The sequence below is a fragment of the Chanodichthys erythropterus genome, chromosome 18, assembly GCF_024489055.1.
Source record: "Chanodichthys erythropterus isolate Z2021 chromosome 18, ASM2448905v1, whole genome shotgun sequence".
NCBI classification, from domain to species: Eukaryota; Metazoa; Chordata; class Actinopteri; order Cypriniformes; family Xenocyprididae; genus Chanodichthys; species Chanodichthys erythropterus.
The window spans coordinates 39,618,599-39,636,308 of record NC_090238.1 but is presented as its reverse complement, the minus strand read 5'-3'; the positions used below and the strand labels follow the sequence as shown (position 1 = coordinate 39,636,308).

The 17,710-nt window shown below is 45.2% G+C and overlaps 1 protein-coding gene across 2 annotated transcripts in view; it reads right to left on the bottom strand.

Annotated features, from left to right (window-relative positions):
- The window catches only part of dync1h1 (dynein, cytoplasmic 1, heavy chain 1), a 37,200-nt gene that overhangs the window by 17,688 nt on the left and 1,802 nt on the right, over positions 1-17,710 (bottom strand). For both annotated transcript variants that reach the window (XM_067366793.1, XM_067366794.1), the window contains exons 2-38: positions 17,345-17,432; positions 17,093-17,266; positions 16,751-17,006; positions 15,454-15,640; positions 15,102-15,373; positions 14,805-15,032; positions 13,642-14,718; positions 13,084-13,263; positions 12,846-12,995; positions 12,447-12,593; positions 12,235-12,375; positions 11,979-12,155; positions 10,754-10,864; positions 10,550-10,669; positions 10,228-10,467; positions 9,990-10,145; positions 9,702-9,815; positions 9,512-9,622; positions 8,382-8,591; positions 8,151-8,297; positions 7,906-8,072; positions 7,648-7,821; positions 6,168-6,333; positions 5,804-5,992; positions 5,531-5,725; positions 5,098-5,380; positions 4,923-5,023; positions 4,685-4,844; positions 3,091-3,331; positions 2,834-3,017; positions 2,545-2,757; positions 2,185-2,423; positions 1,954-2,110; positions 1,651-1,878; positions 1,280-1,510; positions 1,064-1,204; positions 757-990 (exon numbers count right to left, since the gene is read on the bottom strand). In XM_067366793.1, the coding sequence (XP_067222894.1) occupies positions 757-990; positions 1,064-1,204; positions 1,280-1,510; positions 1,651-1,878; positions 1,954-2,110; positions 2,185-2,423; positions 2,545-2,757; positions 2,834-3,017; positions 3,091-3,331; positions 4,685-4,844; positions 4,923-5,023; positions 5,098-5,380; positions 5,531-5,725; positions 5,804-5,992; positions 6,168-6,333; positions 7,648-7,821; positions 7,906-8,072; positions 8,151-8,297; positions 8,382-8,591; positions 9,512-9,622; positions 9,702-9,815; positions 9,990-10,145; positions 10,228-10,467; positions 10,550-10,669; positions 10,754-10,864; positions 11,979-12,155; positions 12,235-12,375; positions 12,447-12,593; positions 12,846-12,995; positions 13,084-13,263; positions 13,642-14,718; positions 14,805-15,032; positions 15,102-15,373; positions 15,454-15,640; positions 16,751-17,006; positions 17,093-17,266; positions 17,345-17,432 (7,589 nt within the window). The remainder of the gene's footprint in view (positions 1-756; positions 991-1,063; positions 1,205-1,279; positions 1,511-1,650; positions 1,879-1,953; positions 2,111-2,184; positions 2,424-2,544; positions 2,758-2,833; positions 3,018-3,090; positions 3,332-4,684; positions 4,845-4,922; positions 5,024-5,097; positions 5,381-5,530; positions 5,726-5,803; positions 5,993-6,167; positions 6,334-7,647; positions 7,822-7,905; positions 8,073-8,150; positions 8,298-8,381; positions 8,592-9,511; positions 9,623-9,701; positions 9,816-9,989; positions 10,146-10,227; positions 10,468-10,549; positions 10,670-10,753; positions 10,865-11,978; positions 12,156-12,234; positions 12,376-12,446; positions 12,594-12,845; positions 12,996-13,083; positions 13,264-13,641; positions 14,719-14,804; positions 15,033-15,101; positions 15,374-15,453; positions 15,641-16,750; positions 17,007-17,092; positions 17,267-17,344; positions 17,433-17,710) is intronic.

Genomic DNA, 17,710 nt, shown 5'->3' with positions numbered 1-17,710 from the left:
GTTCGATTTAACTTAAAGAAATTGTGACAGAAATATATCACTGTTGTACAGTAGAGTTTAGCTACATCTCAGTGTAATAATTGTAACAATATTAATAATAATAATAATAATAATAATAATAATAATATTAAAATATAAAATAATAAAATAAAATATTAAAACTTTATTTTCTAAGGAATAATCTAATTTTTCTTCCATTTTTTAATTTTAACAGTAAAGGGTTAGTTGTCCAGCACTTTATGTGACAAAAAAAGTTTAATTTTCTACGATTAAAAGATTAATTAATGTTTTATGCCTTTGTTTGATTGCCAGAAAAATTTAAATACACAAAGAATTTCTGAAAAAACAAACAAAACACTTCATAGTAATGAATGTTTTTCCAATTAATTAAACAATCTTTTTAATTATTCAAATGTAATTAATTAAACCATTAAAATGGAATCCAGAAAACTTGAAACAGAAAAAGAATTTGGTAAAAAATAAAACAATTTGAGAAAAAATAAAACGCATTTCATTGGGCCCTAAAAAAATTGTTTTTTGTTAAACTGTTAAATTGTATAAGTTTAATTATTTCAATTAATAAGACATGCTTTTTGATTACTAAAATTGAATTTAAGAATTAAAATTGTGTAAAAAAAAAAAAAAAAAACAAAAAAAAAAAACAATCCAGAATAATTAAAATGGAAAAAAATAAAACAGATTTCATAGTGCCCTAGATCAGGAATACTGCATCTGGAAAAGCGGATCTGGTCTCACCTCCATGTCGGGCAGGGCTCTGAGCGCGCTGAAGAGGGTCATGGTCTTCCCGGAGCCCGGCGGCCCACAGAGCACCAGAGGCTTGTGTTCGGCCAGCCAGGTGTAGAGAAGAGCTTCGTGACGCACCGTGTCCAGCGTGGGCACCACCACGTCCGGCGACGCCACCTTGTGTGTCTCCACCTCGATCTGAGGCACCTTCCCCTGCCACGACTGCCACTCGCCCGTGATGGACACCTGACGGGTTAGAGCAGCGTTAGTGTCACGCCTCACACACTCAAACGGAGGACTCAGGAGTGTCTGTTCGCACCTCATAGTCGATGATCGGCACGTTCGGCGCAGATGGAAGAGACACGGTAGTGATGCGGCGGATGTATTCTCCGAGCTCCGCCCTCATCTTCAGCCTGCTGTCGCCCGAGAAGGACCACAGCACCGCATAGATGAGGTATTTCTGCAAGCGTGGTAAAAGTTAGCATGGATGATCACTGACAGACTGGCTGATTCAGAGTGACTCCGGTTCACACACCTGCATGTACTTCTCCAGCTGGTCGATGGGCATGGGGAAGTCGGGATGGTTGTTGTTGTAGAGCGCCACGTTGCGGCAGGCCTGGTGCAGCATGGAGAAGAGCGAGCTCAAGGAGCGCAGCCGCGTGAAGTCCATGATGTGCTCCATCTTTGAGGCGTGCTCCAGCGCTTTGATGACCAGACCGGTGGAGGTGAAGTACGGCTGCAGGACCGCAGCAGCGTCTCGCTGGATCTGCGGATTAAACACAGGAGTGAAGCACAGACACGAGATAAATGAAGCACGTGGAACGGGACGAGCAGTTACACATCTTCTCTCAATACTTGTATATGGATTTGTAGTCACTTTGATGTATAAACGGTTGCGTGGCGTACCTGCAGCATTGGTGAGGCGGCCTCGTCGCCCTCGTCCTCCGTGGCCTTCCTCATGCGCTGAGCTTCATCTTCACCCTCGTCCAGCGGGATGCTACGCAGGCGTGCCAGGAAGTTGTTGAAGATCATGTCGGTGCTGAGAACATCCTCGCTGAACCAGACCATCCCGCAGCGGGACACCGTGGCCAGCGTGGCGTACTTCAGGTCCTGCACCTCAAACATGATGCGCACCTGTGTGACGAGAGCAGTGACATCATCATCATGACCCAAACCACAGTGTCACAGCACAGCGATCACTCGACGTACGTTTGGCGGCAGGCTGAGGCGCTCTCCGTTGGGCAGTGTCAAGAGTTTGTTGTCGTCCAGCACCGAGTTGAGATTTTCCACCCACTCAGGATCCACATCACCGTCGAAGATGATCCACTGCCTCTTCTGCAGCTCTCCACGGACATTATCAATGATCCTGCACAAACACAGCCATGAGATCGAGAGACCACAGACACCAGAATCAGACACGTGACAAGAGGCGCCGCTCACTTCCTGAGCACGTGAGTGAAGAGCCCGTCGGTCCACTCGCGGGTGTTGGGGTCCAGCGTGCCGTACAGGTGGTCTTTGCTGATGGCTTTGGGGTCGATGATGTGAGCGATGCCCTCCACGCCCTCCAGACGCTCCAGGGCTTTGAGCAGAACCCTCCAGGCCATGGTCTTCCCGCTGCCGGACGGCCCGACCATCATCAGCCCGTGATTGATCTGAGTGATCTGATAGAGCTGCAGGACCTGAGGAGCACAGGAGCAGCACAGCTCAGTCAGTGACGCGTGTCTGCAGAGCTGCGCTTTAACCCTGGGTAAAGGAACATGTCACACCTGTAATTCAGAAGCAGGTTTATGAAGCCCTTACCTTCTCCACCCACATGCTGCCCACGTCATCTCCGTCTCCGTACGTCAGGTACATCTCGGCACAAACCTTCTTCAGCTCCTCTCGGAGCGCCGTCATCTCTCCTCGCATGTACTGAACGCCGGGAAACACGTCGGAGAGCAGGCTGAAGAGCAGCGGGATGTCCTCGGCCACCAACTTCGGCACCATGGTCTCACACACGCTCTGGATCAGGATCTGAGGATCGAGCACATACATTCAGGTCAGAATCAGAAGGATCAGGTGACCCCTCCAACCGTTCGGCTCATCTCACCTCCTGCTCCGGAAGGTTCTCCGCGATCTCGTTCTCGTCCACGTCCTCGCCGCGTTCGCCCTTCTCTCGCTTGATCTTCTGGATGCGCTCTCGCTTGACGTTCCCGGCGCTGATCAGCACGCTCTTCAGCGCACGCAGACCGAAGTCGTAGTGAGACTGAGACGACAGCTGCTCGTCACACAACCTGCAACGGGACACAGAGCGAGGTTACGTTACGAGTCACACGGGCTGAGAACATGCGAGACGCTTCTGCGTACTTGAAGAAGGGGACGATCTTCTTGGCGAGGATCTCGGCGGTGCGGAAGCCCTGTGAGTACAGCATGACCTGCGCGATCAGCTGCCGGTCGGGTTTGGTCATGGCCAGACTCCTGAAGAGCTTCTTGAGGTTATCGGGCAGGTTGGAGCGTCCGGCGTATCCGGGGTTCATGGTGATGAAGATGGCCATATCCGCGCTGACCTTCACCTGTTTGTTCAGCAGCTCTGTGGTGACGGGCACACCTGAACACACAAGAGCACACGCTCATCACGTGACCCACACAGAAATACTGGAGCTCATCAGGGAAAATGCAGTAAAGATCTGGTAACACTATTTTCAGTGTCCTTGTTACTGTTACATACAGGGCTCTATGATTTCCGTGATGCAGAAAACACGGACGGAATCGTGTAATCCAGTCCTAAAAAACGTAATTTACTGTATAACATGTAATTCGTCAAATTTTTGATGAATAAAAAAAGTAGGTCAGTACACTTCAATCAAATCACAATATAGTGTCTGTGAATATTAAACCGCATGTCTCTGCCATCACTATATGAGGACCTGAATGTATGAACTTCATCTCCAGAGCTGCTCTGAGAGTCTCTTCAGCATTTTAACATTTCATTCGAGAAAAATCTGTCATCATATCATAAACACACAGAAACTCAACGGTCTTCACTGCAACCCGTCAAAATAAAAGTTTGGTTTAACTTGAAGAAACTGTGACAAATATATTACTGTTGTACAGTATAATCTAGCTACGGCTCAATCTAATAAAAATACTAACACCATAATATTAAAATAAATTATTATTAAATCTTAATCTTAACAATCACAAGATAAATTAATGTCTTATGCCTTAATTTGATTGATAAAAACAAAGCATTTTATAGATTTTTTTTTTAAATTAATACATTTTGTTGTTTTTATAAAATAAATTAATAAGACATGTTTTATGATTATTAAAAAAAAAGTTAAAATAATAACTAGAATCAGAAAATTGTAAAAAAAAAAAAAAAAAAAAAAAAACGGAATTTGAAAAAAAAGTTTATACGTAGGGCCCCCCAAAATATTTTTTTTTGCTAAATTTATAACAAAATTGTTGTTAAATTGTACAAGATTAATGATCTCAATTAATCAATTAATTAGACATGCTTTTTATGACTAAAATTGAATTTAACCATTAAAATGGAGTAACAAAAAGAAAAAAAATGAAGGAATTTGGAAATAAATAAAACTGATTTCATACGGCTCTACACATGTACTAAATTATGCATAATTACAAGCAACTAACCCAAACCATACAATACATGTTAATTAATATTTACTGCAGTGGTTCAACCTTAATGTTATGAAGAGACGAGAATACTTTCTGTGTGCAAAAACAAAACAAAAATAACAACTTTATTCAACAATCTCCTCTCTTCCCTGTCATTATCCTTATGCAGAAAAATATCTTAATTTGTGTTCTGAAGATGAACGGGTGTGGCAGAAATGTAACTTTTGGGTGAACTAACCCTTCAACTGTTCAGTAACACTGTAACAAGGACACCTTAAAACAATCAGACACATGGTGTTGAGCTGGCTGTACGCACTGCGGTCTCTGTTGGGGTTGATGTGTTCCCTCAGCGCCACCTGGATGTACTGAACCTGCTGAGACACAGCAGACAGCATGCGCTCCTCCAGACGGTTGAACTCGTCGAAACAGCCCCACGCGCCCACCTGACACAGACCCACAAAGATGCGGCCCATCGCCTGGAAGAGGAGACACAGTCAAACCCTGCCCAGCCTCACAAAGACCCGGCACTGTTACTGCCGTGACACCGATCCTACCTGGAAGTCGAAGGTCTCGTCGCAGTTGAAGACCAGGACGAAGCGGCCCAGCTGGTGACCCAGAGCTTTGACAGACTCGGTCTTTCCTGTTCCGGCAGGACCTACAAAACAAGAACATCCTTCAGCACGGCACACTTCACGTTCAGCTGGACTGTGAGAAACACCAGACACTGACCGAAGGGCGATCCTCCCAGACGGGCCTCCAGCGCCTGCGTCATGGTCAGGTAGCAGCGGTCGGTCAGCGGCGTCTGCACCAGCTTGTCCTGCACGCCCAGGTACTCGAAGCCGTAGTTGAACTTGGCGTTGGCCATCTGGATGGAGAGCTGCTGGAGGACGTCGGTCTGCTTGGGGTCGAAGTAGAAGCGCATCTGGCTGAGCCACTCGAAGGATTTGGGGTTGTCGATCTTGTTCCTGATCAGAGCTCTGGTCACGTCTCTCTGGTGCACCAACTCCGTGATCTAGGAATAAAACACATGTTTGCTTTTAGTGCCCATGAGCAACTTTGAAAATACAAGTTACAACAGATCTCCATTACATTTACACACACACACACACACACACACACACACACACACACACACACACACACACACACACACTCTTCTCACCAGATGCTCCAGTTTCCTCCTGCGCAGCGGCGGCTGCTCCATCAGGACGGTGTCGGCCAGCAGGTTGAGCGTCGCCTCCACGTTGGCCAGAACGTCCTGCAGCGGAGCCATGTTCCCCCCGCCGGCGATGGTGGTCAGGGCGTTCTCCACGTTCTCAGACCAGTCGATCTGGGTGGACAGAACCACCAGCTGGGCCTGAACGCAGAAGAGGCGGAGTTTAGCGGTCATGTGGACGTGTTACAGACGCTGGCTGTGTCCCAGAGGACGGCTCACCTGGTAGCGGTCGATCCAGTTGATGTAGGTGCTCAGGTCGATGCCGGTGCCCTTGTTGAAGGCGGCCACCTCAGTGACGGACTCGGCCAGCAGTTTGGCCAGCGTCACGCGCATCTCGCGCTCCACCAGCGTCAGCCACTCGTTGATCTTCGGATGCTCCGTGATGGACACTGGGGTTTTATAGAGCACCTGAAAACAGCACAGCAGAACTTGAACTGAACTGAATCAACACTGAACTGATCTGAATGATGACTCTTTACAGCTGAAGTTGAGGTTTCATAATTGATGGATTTTGCAGAATACACGTATGACAGATATACAGTACGGGTTAGATATGCGGTCTCTCTCCGGATGCGTGTCGTACCTCCTCTCCCTCTCGGGATGAGATTCCCAGCACCTCCGTGTTGTCCTCGTTCAGCAGGATGCTTGAAACCCCTGCAAACATTTTCTTGAAGTGTTTCTGCAGTTTGGCCACATTCTTACTGTTGCCAATGATCTCCAGCAGATCTTCATCACCAACGAAGTAGAACCTGCAGAAACAGCAACGAGTCCGTCGAGTCTTCCATGTTTGACAAGCGTGACAGAACGAATACTGAAGCCTGACTGCAATTAACTGACCAACTAAACATGGCGACACAAAATCCATTTTTATTACAGCGCTTATTACAGCAACTATTAATTTGATATATTTTTTTAAAGGTTTATTTTTTGCAGTTTTTGGCTTTATTATGATAGGACAGTTTGTAGACACGAGCCGGGACTCGAACTCAGGTCGCCCGAAGCACAACGGTGCCACATGATGCCGCACTGCTCTCAGCGGCGACAATATTAGGGACCTATGATTTCCGCGATGCAGAAAACACAGATAGAATCAGGTCAGCACACTTAAATCAAATAGTGATATAGACGAGTGTCCGTGAATATTAAACCGCAAACAGACTATTTAAATATGAATCCTGCATGTCTGTGACCCTGGAAATGAATGACGCCGAAGCGCGGTTTCATGTACCTCACACACACGCGCGCGCGCGAGCATGTACGAACACAAATGTTATTAAAATGTAATTAAACCATTAAAATGGAATCCAGAAAAGTTAAAACAGAAAACAGAATTTGGAAAAAAAAAATAAATAAATTTGAGGAAAGAATAAAACGTATATATCATTGGGCCCTAAAAAATTTATTGTTTTGTTAAACTTTTAATAAAACTTTTGGTAAATTAGATAAGTTTCATTATTTCCATTGATTAGACATGCTTTTTGATTACTAAAATTTAATTTAACCATTAAAATTGAGTCAAAAAAAGAAACAAAAAACAAAAACTACAGAATCCAGAAAAATTAAATTGGAAAAAAACGGAATTTGGGAAAAAATAAAATGGAATTTAGGAAAAAATTAAACAGATTTCATAGGGCCCTACAATATTCACAAATTTGAAAGCAGTTTCTTTGTCACTAACTCAACGGTTAACACTTCCTAGACATCACACCAACTAGTGCTAATCCTGTCAGATATATTTTAAATGTAGCTTCAGTCCTGTTTTTGTTTGGTCAAGTCTGACTAGAAATCTGGGAAATTTAGTTTTAGTCAATGTAAACTTACTTTAGTCAACATGTACAATGCCCTAGAAAATATAAGGAGATTTGGGTAAAATTTATTTTCTAAACTACATTTTGGTCTTTTTCGTCAAAAATGTTCACAGTGTTTAATGATGTCAGTGTCGTCTCGTCTTATTTGTGGGAAAAAGGTCAGTCTCCGCTCAGTTTTCATTAAAACTAACTATCTTCTGGATTTCATTCCCATGAGCCCTCACGTCTAGTGGACTGACACTGTGAATGTCTGACCTGGGGAAAGACGAGCGCTCTCTCTCCAGATATTCTCCCAGGGCTTTCTGGATCTTTCCCAGCAGATCAGCGAGTCTCTCCAGTGACCTCTGAACCCCCTGAATGTTGAGGACGTCCATGACCAGAGGAGACTTGGTCACCTTCTTCATCAGAGCCAGAAACTCTGTGCTGATGCTGTAAAACCAAACAAGTCACATGTTAAATCCAAAGCCTGAGATCTGCAGCACACTGGTTTAATCAGTGGCACTGACGGCTGACCTTTGGAAGCGCTGCGTCTCCACTGGAAGCAGGTGTTTGATGTCAGCGCTTCCTGTGAAAATGCCTTCCAGGTAAACCCATCGGCGCTGCACATCGATCCAGACGTCAAACAGCGCCATGATGCGGTTGAGTTTGTCCTCCCAGCTCAGAGCGTCCTCCTCGAACACCTGCGGAGAGCAGCGATGACGGTGTAAACGGAGGAACTACTGTCATTCAGATTCATTTGTGCGTTTACGTTCTGTTACCTTGTAGTAGGGCGAGAGTTTCATGGCAGACACGCTGTTGATGTGCTCCTTGACTCTGTTGAACAGATCGTCCCATCCACGGATCAGACGACACTTGTTCTGATAGTTGACCAGATCGAGCTCGTACGAGTTCCACACTTCACGAATCTGCGGTTAAAAGGAAACAGCGTTTGAACACATACTTGTCTAAAGAAACGGAGCCGCACGCGTGTCGTTCTGACGGATGAGGACCTGTTTGAGGAACTCCTCGAGAGCCATCTCTCCCTGAGCCACCAGCAGCACGTCCTTCACCACCATCTCGTTCTTCTGCAGGTCCACGTCCCAGATCTGACCCAGAGTCAGCTCGGACAGAACCCAGTTTACATGCAGACGCTTCATGAGCTGCTTCCAGTGACGGTCCTTCAGCGCCTCGGACTTCAGCTCGATCACCAACATGTTCACCTGAAGATCAACACCAGGGATGAGAGAAATTAAGCTTTTTGAAATGTACAATTAATTCACAAAATGATTCACTCAAATCATTCACTCAAAACACTGTACTCTGGTGACTCCTGCTGGTCAAAATGCAGTGAAACAGTGCAATTGTTTTGCAAAAGGTGTTTTTATGCAAGTTTTATTGAAAGTGTAATCTATTAAATGAAATTAACATCATCTATTCCCATGAAATTAACATTATCTAATCCCATTAAATGCATCTTTCTAATGAGTTATTTTATTAAATTGTAGTAAAACTAGTTAATTTTTATGAAGTAACAATTGTAACGAATTACATTTCATAAAAAGTAAATAGCGTAATTAGTTACTTTTCATGAAGTAATGTAATATTGTAACATTACTTTCCATAAGCAATAATTTTGTAACCTTTCTATTGTAACATTACAAGTAACTAAGCAACAATTAGTTAATGCATTACTTTCCATAAATAGTAATTGTTACCTTTTTCAGAGTAACGCAATATTGTAATGCATTACTTGCCAAAAAGTAACAGATTGTTATCTTTTTAAGGTGTAACGCATCTTGTAACATAACTTTCCATAAAATGTAACTAAGCAATCTAATTAAATTTTGTAATGCATTACTTTCCTTAAAAAATAACTAAGTAACGCAATTAGTTACTTTTTACGAATTAAATTTTGTTTTTTAATGGAAAGCTAGGGTAATCAGCCCAATAAGAGATTTTTTAGACATATGTGTAACTTTATAAAACTGAATGGAGATCAGGTATAAACCATATAAACACTGGTTCACAGAGATCATCGCCCCCTAGAGGCGAACCACTGACATTCTCAAATCACTGGTTGAAAACAAATGATTTGCAAACGTTTCGAAGCTTCACAAAGCTCTGTGCAGGACCGGCTCACCTTCATGTATCCTTTGAGCAGTCGCTGCACATACTCGTACGAAGCGTACTGCCGCAGACGAGCGGGGAAGTTCTTCAGCTGGTTGAGGAGGCCGTCCAAGTTCTGACGCAGCTGTACGGAACGAGAACATGGAGTCAGTGAAGCAAACCCTCGGACGTTCATCAAACGAGACGGCAGGTGCGTCGCTCACCTTACGCGGCTGCACAGAGACCCACGGCTGCTCCTTCATCTGGTCGATCTGTTCCCAGACCTTCGACAGCTCGGACCAAACGCCCTTCAGATCCTGCAGCTCCTCCAGAGCCACCTGACAAAGCATCAAACACACGTTAACTGGGGCGTATACATTTGGTCTCAGAATGACATGTGAAAAAACAAAAACACAATATTAAGCTAATTGCAAAAGATTGCCTGTAGTGTCACAGATAAATGTGAGCCTACAGATGAGCCCTGCTTCTACAGCACTACAGCAGTGTCGCACCTGAACTCGCTCCTCGCTGCTGCTCAGCAGGCCCGTGTCCGTCAGCTCCAGCGCCTCTTTGGCCTTCGCACATTTCTCTCGGTCATCCTTCAGACGGCCAAATTTGCCCTCGTAGATGGTGAGCGACTGCAGCGCCTCCTCTGGACGCAGACTGCCCTGCAGCGACAACAAGCAGACAGACACTCAGTGGAGGCCTGAACACAATTTCCACTGCTCCGAGACACTTCCAGACACATACCGCTACTGGTTTGGTCTTCTCCCAGTCGGAGAGCAGATCTGTGGTGCGGTTCTCCACCGCGCGGTCCTCCTGCACAATTTTCATCTGGAGGTTGGCGACCTGCTGCTGAATGGCCGTGTCTTTGCGTTTCATGATGTCACTGAAGGCGCCCCATTCCCCCTCGATGTTATCGATGTACAGCCACGAGGGCGGGAACTGGAACCGCTGCTTCTCCAGCAGACGCTGGCCGTTGCGGAACAGCTGCACGGGAACAGAGACTTTAATAACATTTTCGTCAACAGAATCGTGATTGAGCAATCTAAACCAGGTCGGTGGTACTCACATCCACTTGTTTCTCAAACTGCTTGATCTTGCGTTTGAGCGTCTGCACGTACGTAATGAAGGTCACGGCGTCAGAAGTGCTGGCCGTGTCCACCGAATGCTGCTCCAGTTCTTGACGAGACTGGAAGACCATAGAAAAGTTCAGACAATTTCACTTGAGCACATAAAACTTGACGTTTCCCATCAGCGAGAGCTCGGCACCCACCTTCGAGATCTGAGAGTGGAAGTCCTGCATGTTGTTGCCCAGCATCTGTCCAAACTTACTGAGCACCTCCTTATGCCACGAGTCATACTTCAGATTCACCTTGGATTGAACCTAAATCACACGTTAAAAGTAACACTTTTAGAGAGCAACGCAACATTGTAACGCATTACTTTCCAAAAAAGTAACTAATTGTTATCTTTTTAAGGAGTAACGTAATATTGTAAGGTATTACCACAAAAAGTAACAAAGTAACATAATTTGTTACTTTTTATGAAGTAACGCAACATTGTGATGCATTACTTTCCGTAAAACGTAACGGTTACATTTCTAAGGAGTAACGCGAAATTGTAACGCATTACTTTCCATAAAAAAGTAACTAAGTAACATAATTAGTTAATTTAAGAAGTAACACAACATTGTAATGCAAATTTTTCCATAAAAAGTAACAATGTAATGCAATTAGTAACTTTTTATGAAGTAATTCAATATTGTAACATTACTTTTTATAAAAAAGTAACCGTTACCTTTTTAAGGAGTATTGTAATATTGTGACGCATTACTTTCCATAAAGTAACTAAGTATTGTAATAATTTACTTTTTTTTTTTTAGAGTGTAACGCAACATTTTAACTTTACTTTCCGTAAAAACTAACTGTTGCCTTTTTATGAAGTAACGCAATATTGTAATGCGCAATTTTCTATAAAAAGTAACAACGTAACGTAATTACTAACTTTTTATGAATTCAACATTTTAACTTTACTTTCCATAAAAAGTAACTTGCCTTTTTATGAAGTAACACAATATTGTAATGTACAATTTTCCATAAAAAGTAACTAAGTAACAATTTGTTACTTTTTCATTAAGTAAAAATAGTGTAATGCACGACTTTCCATTTAAAAAATAAGTAACTGTTACCTTTTTAATGAATAACACAATATTATAATTACTTTAAAAAAAAAAAAAGCAACTAATTGTTACTTTTTTATAGTGTAATGCAATACTGTAACACATACCTTTCCATAAAAAGTAACCAAGTAAAGCAATTAGTTACTTTTTCATGAAGTAACATTATTGTAATGCGTTACTTTCCTAGAAAAGTAACTAAGTAACATAATTAGTTACTTTTTTATAAGGAGTAACACATGATATTTAAAAGTAACATTCCCCAACACTGACTGTCTACAGACAGAAACCTCATGGCTTAACAGAGCAGCTTCCTTCTGACCTTTCCGTAGTCTATGATGACCGGTCCGAACTCCTTCCTGGTTTCTGCGTTGTCAAACGTGCCTCGTGCTTTGCGGATCTGCACCAGCAGCGCCTGCCACTTGTTGAGATCTTCTCCCAGACGGTTGTAGATGTTCTCGGGCTGCATGTCCCACAGACACTGGTACTGCAGCCACACCTGATGGACCACACGCAGTCAGTCGACTGTTTGCGCATGAATACAGTACAGTCACTCATTCAAAGAGAAAAGACGCTACCTTGACATACTGCTCCACCTCGGACACATTCTCCTTTACAGCATTATACGCTTCTTCCAGTGCAGATGGACCGTCGGGCATTCTGGTCAGAGCATTCCTGTAGAATTTCTCCTCTTCGGATAACTCGTAGTGAACACCGACCTGTTTAAAAAGCAATGGTTAATGCAGGAGCAGGAAACGGAAAGCAAATGCAGAGCAAACCAAACACAGACCTGATATCTCTGACTCTGGATTCTGGGAAGAGACAGAATGACCATCTTCCAAGCAAACATTTCCTGGTAAAGCCTGTAGCGGCAGTCTTCAATCGGCGGGTTCAGATAGATGACCTGGTTTGTGATCCTCAATTCATGGATGACATTCTGTTTGGACAAAGAAAACCGTTTCAGCGTGACGATCCAGTTTCACTGAACAGGATCTGACTGCACTGACACCATCATATGAGAACAAAACTTGATCTGAATAATGACACACTTGTCTTTTTAGAATCAGCATCATTGATTCAACAGATTTTCCTGTTTATTACTGTGAAGCTGAAACTGTATTCTATAAAGTTCAATAGAAAGAAAGCTGACTTGTATAGACAAGCTCAAAGCTCCACAACAACGACTTGCCTTAATCTTCGGTTCTCCTCCAGGTTTATGACTGACTTGAGGAGCCTCAGTGTCCATGTCCACATCAGCCTTGTCCTCCATCTGACCCCTGAGAACCTGCGTCCAGGCCTTGAGTCCAGCCTGCAGACGCACCCCGAGGATCCGCTCGATCTAGGGAGGAAACGCACGTTCACATTTGAGCGAATATGACCCCGTAGACAGACGTGTCTCCTCTGTGCTTCTGTCCAGCTGAACTTACCTCGATGTCCAGTTTATTGACCCAGATGGGCAGGTTGGAGTAGGAGTGCAGGTTCAGGTCATCAACAGCCTTCTGGATGCGGTTGAGGATCTCAGTGAACATCTTATGCTCGTACATGCAGGTTTCAAGCGAACGTACCTCCAAATCAATCTTCTCCTCGATCAGAAGAAGATCATCCACCTAAGAGTGAAATACCCACAAATCAACATGACATTCACATCTCTTTTCATCCTGACTGTATGCAACATTTACACTACCAACCGAGGTAAGGACACACACGACTGAAAGGTTGCAACTTTATCTCTCAATTCAGACTATTTAAACTCATAATTGCGAGTTTTTATCTCACGATTCTGAGGGAAAAAGACAGAATTGTGAAATAAAAAGTCACAAATACCTTTTCTGAAACAAGCTTCCATAGTAGGAGCATGTGACAAAGTTCTTCATCCATAATTTTCATGAATATTAGTCAAAAATCTAAAGTATAAACAAAGAACGAGTGTGTGTGTCCAAACGTCTGATTGATACTCTTATTTTCCCGGTCTCAGATTGCTCGACCTTTTCTTGGAAGTTGAAAACGGTTTCCGCCAGACGCTGGACGTAAGGGTCGAGTTTGTAGGACTCCCAGACCAGAGAGATGCCCTCGGTGATGAGCGCCTGCACCTCCTTCTTCAGACCGGCCACCAGCAGCGAGATGGACGTCCTCTCTTCCACCTTCTCGCAGGTGCGCTCGTACGTGCGGACGCTCTCGATGAGCGAGATGGCGAACGGATAGAGCTGATTGGCCTGATGGGCTTTGTTGACGATGGCCAGCGGCACGCGGAAGCTCAGCCACTTCAGGTTGCGCACTTCCTTGGAGAGCGTGATGATCTCCGGCAGGAAGTTGACTTTGAGCTTCAGCACGGTGCCGGTGCGGCCGCGGGCGCGCGTGTTCTCAATGGTGAAGATGCGGCCGGACACGCCCAGGTTGCGCTGCTGCACCTTCCGTGCCCAGTCGTCGAAAATCTCCTGCGTGTTGAGCTTGGCGCGGAAACTGTCGCCGTCCTGCTTGAGCTTCAGACCCTCCACGTGGTTTTCCCAGCCCTTCCCGAGAACGTCTTCCACGCGCTTCATGTAGGCCGTCAGCTGCCGGTCGATCTGTTTGGCCCAGATGATGGAGCCCGAGACCGGAGGGAGATCTCGCACGTGGCTCATCTTGCAGGACTGGCTCTGAGGGTACTGGACCTTGAACTTGTCGTGCAGAGACTCGATGTCGTCTTTGACGCGCTGGATGAGCTGCGTCTGGTACTCCCGGATGGCTCCGCGGATGTGCGGCCGCACGAACAGGGCGTTGAAGCGAGAGAATATGCGGAACATCTCGTTGGCGTTCTTGGCGGTGCCCAGCTGGTCACGCAGGCGAGCCGTGATGCGCGTCTCCACGCGGTCGATGCGCTCGTCGTAGCGCTTCATGGCCGCTTCCCAGGCCTCCATTCCCTCCTTTGAGACGTCCAATCCGTCCACTTCCTTCACGTTTTCATAGGCCAGATTGACTTCCTCGATGGCGTTGGCATCCGCAGCATCGAACAGAACCTCGGCCACCTTCATATCAGCCGGCTCTGCAGTCTCACCCTGAGCATGCTGGGACACGGCAGACACCTGCAAAGACATGAATAAATGCTGTTGATCAATCAAAAGACTTCAGATGGAAACTTCTCAATATCAGAACAGATCAGAATCGGCACCTGAGGTCTCAGCACGCGGACGATGACGGCTCGGAGCTGCTCGTGCTGCCGTCTGAATCGCCGCATGTGGTCCAGGCGGGCCTGAAGCTTCCGGTGCGCCGGACTGAGACGCCACACCATCTTGAGATTCTCCTCCCTCTTCCTCTTCACGATGTCCCTCAGGAGCACCTGCAGCTTCTCGTACTCGTCCTCCCACGTCTGGAAGACCTCGAAACATGCCACCATCACCTGCGGAGGAAGGAGAGCGTGAGCGGAGACCTGCGCATGCACCGGCGCAGGAGGTTATATCAGCCGTACCTTCTCAAACTCCTCGTAGGCCACGTGCATGAGCTTGCGTGTGCCCAGGACTTTGAGCAGCTGAGAGCTCAGGTCTCTGGAGATGGCCTCCACCAGTCGCAGCGCGCGCTGGATGGGGTATTTGGTGTTTCGGATCTTGCGGAGGTGAGTGAAAATGGCCACCAGCGCCTGCCGGATCTTGTCGAGTTCGGTAGCCGACAGGAGATCGTTGAGGGGGAAGTCCTTCATCAGGGGGTTGTAATCGTTCACCGTCTCCACAGCCTGCTTCAGTCCTGAGAGAATCACACAACCCAAGCGTTAGACGAGAGGAAGATCATGAAACGACAGTATCCTTCACGCACGGACGCATCACCTGTGTCTGTGTCGAAGCTGACTGTGGCATGGAAGCGTTTGCCGTGCTTGAGGATGTCCAAAGTGAGCAGGACCTCGGGACTCTCCCTCTTCTCCTGAATACGGTTGAGGGCGCGTTCCAGGTTCAGCCAGAAGCTGATCTCCTGCAGGGCGGTTCCTGAGGCAGGGTCTCTGTCCAGTTTAGTCACCTGCAAACACAGCAGCACAAACCTGAAACAACTGCACAAAATGAGCTCATCACGATAAACCAATCGCCAGAGCGGACACACACATTCAGGTGTGATTGTAATTATAAATTGAGCATTAATTGAAAGTCTATTTATCCAAAACTGACTATTTTGAAATGTTCAAAACACACATAAATCACTCAAGTTTGGTAAACGGAAGCTCATGCTCACGAGAACCAACGAGGTTCGTTCTTGCAGCATTTTGAGCTTCCGCTAGAACCAATGAGGTTTGCTCTCGTGCGTCAAGCAAGCTTCTGTTTACCACATTACTCAGTTCATCAAATACTCCATGTATGTTTTGAACATGTCAAAGCATCAGTTTCGAAATGAGGGCAGGTATTTGATGACAGAATGATCATTTTTGACTTTAACTCTGTAAAGCCTGACATATGAAATAATATTCAGAAAAAATTTTTTTTTTAATGGAACAGTTGATAGAGTTTTAAAACATTTTGACTAAAAAGTTCAATGTAAAAAAAGAAAAGTTTGCTTGCGTTTTTTGTTGAGTATAATATATGATCCATCAGGCTTTTATGGCTCATATAGTCTGATATAGTGAGAATATGGAGCTCAGTTTTATTCAGAGGCTCAAACTGTGCAAAAATAAGCAATTAGGTGCAGATGATATTTATATGAAATTCTGATGCTTGTAATGTAAATCAATGAGCTCTTTATAACAGACAATGACATAAAATGCATATAAATAGTCATCACCAATAATGCAAGTTTCTGCATGCTGTTTCTCATAATAAGCCTTTAAAACCTTTATTTAGATTTCCATTTCATTGCTACTAATGCTGGATAACAAAAGATCAATTGATTTGACAATAATACAACGCTCTTTTGTGTGGAAAGTTAAAATTATCAGCAAACCATTAAAGAACACCCCGCAGCTCTTGCTCACATGACATTACACTGATAATTCACTATTTGTATTTATAGAAGGCAGCAGAAAATGAGACAGACACCTTCTGCGCAGACATCAGATACACTGATGTTTTTATTCTGATAGATATTCAGTACCGTCATTTGAGCGTTAAAGGGAACGGTGAAGCACAGCGAATCTCAAACCTTCTGTATCTCTCTGATCCAGCGATTGACGCCCGACTGCAGCTGGTTCAGGAAGCTCGGGTCCTCCACTTTATCGCCGAAGTCTGTGACCTTGGGCTTCTCTCCGCGCTCGTAGCACTGCTTGGCCACGTTGGTGATGATGGGGTGGATGAGCAGGCTGATCTCGGGGATCTCGATGTTCTGCTGCAGGTGCAGTAACCCCATCTCCAGCTCCGCGATCTTCTTCTCCACCGAAGGGGCCATTTTATCGCCATCCCTGATGGAAACAAACGAAATACTTAATTACGTCTGCATCACGATTGATATGATGATGTAGGAGGAGACGCTCAGAGCTGATGTTACCTGTCGGCTTTGCCAGACTCTCGGATGTAGGATTTGAAGTACGGAGCCACGGCATTGCTGATGAAGGAGTGCAGGGTCTCGTATGGAGAATCTTCACTGAGCGTCAGAACTCGGACCTGAGTGGAGATGGGTTTGTCCGCGTCGATGACGCCCGTCCGCTTGATCAAGGCGAGGCTGAAAGACCACATGTTCCTGTTAGCCATTAGAGCTTCACACAGATCAGATCATCACAGGTTTGAACGCGTGCGTCACCTGTTAGATTTGAGCCCGTAGTGGATGTCGATGCTGATGCTGTAGGAAATGCACTCGCGCTCCTCCTCTCCTTCGTCGCCGACATCCTCTGCGTTCAACGACAAAAAACAGCCAGAAATCAGCTCGACTGTATTTGAACATTCAACATGACTATTAGTGAATCAGGTCACTGAACCCAAACAGAAGAAAAGCAGCATGTGACGGTGAGGAACACAACCGGACCGCTGGTGTCTGTGTGTTACTGCCTGGAGTCAAGAGCAGATTCACACAAAACATCGCTAACGTCCCGATGCAACAGACACAATAAATCACTGTAGTCATCGTAACAGGGCGGGGCATTGCTACAAACGCAATTCCATTAATTAC